This window comes from Mirounga leonina, unplaced genomic scaffold (genome assembly GCF_011800145.1).
Source record: "Mirounga leonina isolate KUSES-001 unplaced genomic scaffold, KU_Mleo_1.0 Mir_82, whole genome shotgun sequence".
Lineage (NCBI taxonomy): Eukaryota > Metazoa > Chordata > Mammalia > Carnivora > Phocidae > Mirounga > Mirounga leonina.
The window spans coordinates 31,061,005-31,063,359 of NW_023270825.1; the positions used below are offsets into that span (position 1 = coordinate 31,061,005).

Consider the following 2,355-nt stretch of genomic DNA (forward strand, 5'->3'; position numbering starts at 1 on the left):
GATATTTCTCCAAGAGCAAACCATTATTAATCTAATTCTTTAAAAAAACAAAAATAAAAAACAGCAATCTTGATTGTATACATCTTCCTCCTCATTTCAAAGTCCATCCTCTATTCATGTTAGATAAATGAGTTCCAAGTTTATGCAGGTTTCTACATGTTTAAAGTTTTTACATTTAGACTCATCCCTTTTCAGATGTATCGATTCTAAGTGCCTCTGCCCCTGTCCCCACCCAGAGTCTGCAGAGACTGGCTGAAGCCATCAGAGTCCACCCAGGACTTTAGCTGAGTCCCCTTAGCGTCACAGGGCAGCCGCGAGCACAGAGCAGGGCACCGCGGCCTGGCCTGGGCTGGCCGTCCAGCAGATATGCATGTATTTTGAGGGGGTGGGGGGACAGCACCTCTGCTGGGGCATGCCCTACGGCCATCTGGGGCATCTGTGCACCGCTCAGACGGGGCTCCTCGCTCTGTTTGCCAAGCAGCAGAGGATCAGCACCTTTAACCACCAGTGACTATGAGCACCCTGATCCCTGGTAGACCCCTTTTCTGGAGAGATGATAGACCCAGGCAGCTTTGGAGGGTGTGGCTAGGAAAAGAGGAGAGCAGACTGTCTGTGGCAGAGGGGTGCCCCCCACAGACCACTGGCAGGGTGTTTCAGCTTCACCCGATGACATGGGGCCAACCAACGGCTACTGGCCTTATTACAGGTCCGGGCCCGTCATCTTCCAGGGTCACATGGCTTCACTGGGTAAAGCCTCTGCAGGGAGAGGAGGCAAGGTGCCTAAAGCAGGCGCAGCTCAGAGGGGGACATCTGTGATCCCACAAACCAAGAGAGGCCCCACAGCCAGAGGCAGCTGCCTCCCTATCCAACCAGGAGTAAACAATGCCACCTTGTCCCCCCCCCCCCCCCAGCTTACTTCTTGTCCTCTGGGAGAGCCCTCAGAATCGCTGCTGGCCCCAGATCCCAGCCAGGGCCCTGGACCCTAGGTACCCAGCAGGAGGGATATGGGACGGAGGGGGCAGGGTCACATCACCCTCCAAACCAGCTGCAGCTGCAGGCGGGTGAACTCAGCTGGCGAGAGGAGCAAGCGGGTAGCCCCTCAGGGAGGGCCCAACCTCAGGAAAGGAGACACCATGGCAGGTGTGCTATGTCACAGACCCGAAAGTCACTGCGATAGGTCCCGCCCTGCCCCACGATGTGGTAGAAGTGAGCAGCCTCGGCTGAGACACATCTATGGGTCTCAGAAGCAAAGAAAGGGTTAGGAACCCCTGGAGGAAGCAGGTGTCAAGGTGGGGAGGGGAGGCCAGAGAGGCAGCATCACAGAGATGTAGCGGGCACAAGAACGGGCTGTGGGCCCTGCCTGCCCCATTCCCCAACCCAGAGGTCTCCAAGCGCAGCCAGGCCCCTCCTGGCCTCACCAGCTTGGGCCTGTTTGGGCCTGATGCAAACCCAAGGGTAGGGTCTGGGGCGGGGGTGAGGGAGGGGCCATCGCCGTCCTTTGAGGGGGAGGCTGGCCGCCAGGCAGAGCCCTGGCCCAGAGGGGAGCCGAGAGGTGCCAGGTAGAGTTAGACCTCCCCCTGGCACCCCTTCCCCCACTGAGGAAAGACCTGGGAGGCAGGGAAGGCCCGCTCCTCACTTTCCACCCCGGGGAATCACCGAGGGGGCTCCTGGCTGGTTTGCCATGATGTGGTAGATGGACTCTCGGAAGCGCTGGTCCCGGCTGAGCCTCTTGGCCACCTCCTTTAGCTCCTCCATGTTGTTGGCATCCAGCTGGGAGGTCATGAAAGACTGGGACGGCTTCACTGGGGAGAGGGAGGCCGTGAGCAGCCCTCTCTCCACCGAGGCTTGGCCCGGTCCCCAACCCCAGCCCGCCCCCCCGGCTCCCCATCCCACAGGCTGCCGAGCTCCTCCCAGCCTCTCCGCGCCCACCGGCTCCCGGAATCCCGGGAGAAGCCCGAGGCCGGTGGAGCCAGGTCCAGGCCGAACTGTCCAGCCTCCGAGCTGGATCAGCACTTCCCAGTCCCCACCCTCCCCTCTTCCGGCCGCGTCCCCACCCGCGGCCTCCGACCGTCCCCACGCCAGCAGGGGCACGCGGATAGCCACACTCACTGTCATTCCAGGAGGTGCTGGACCGGCGCCGGTGGAAGCGGCAGCTCTTGATGCGGCGAGTGGCCGCCTTGTGGATGTACACCGAGTTCTTCATGATGACCGGCATCTTGGCCTCCAGCTCCGCGTTCCGGATGCACTCCTCGAAGAACCCTGCGGCCGCAGTGCCGCTGCGTCCTTCCCGCCCGGCTCCCGCCCCACGCCCCGGCTCCCGCCCCCCGGCTCCGCCCCCCGGCTCCCGGCTCCCGC

General features: G+C 61.8%; 1 protein-coding gene across 1 annotated transcript in view; it reads right to left on the reverse strand.

Moving 5' to 3' along the window:
* Positions 1-904: 904 nt before the first annotated feature.
* The window catches only part of PLEKHD1 (pleckstrin homology and coiled-coil domain containing D1), a 28,909-nt gene continuing 27,458 nt past the window's right edge, over positions 905-2,355 (reverse strand). The window contains exons 12-13 of the mRNA XM_034992558.1: positions 2,110-2,259; positions 905-1,802 (exon numbers count right to left, since the gene is read on the reverse strand). Coding sequence (XP_034848449.1) covers positions 1,633-1,802; positions 2,110-2,259 — 320 coding nt within the window. The 3' untranslated portion in view covers positions 905-1,632. The remainder of the gene's footprint in view (positions 1,803-2,109; positions 2,260-2,355) is intronic.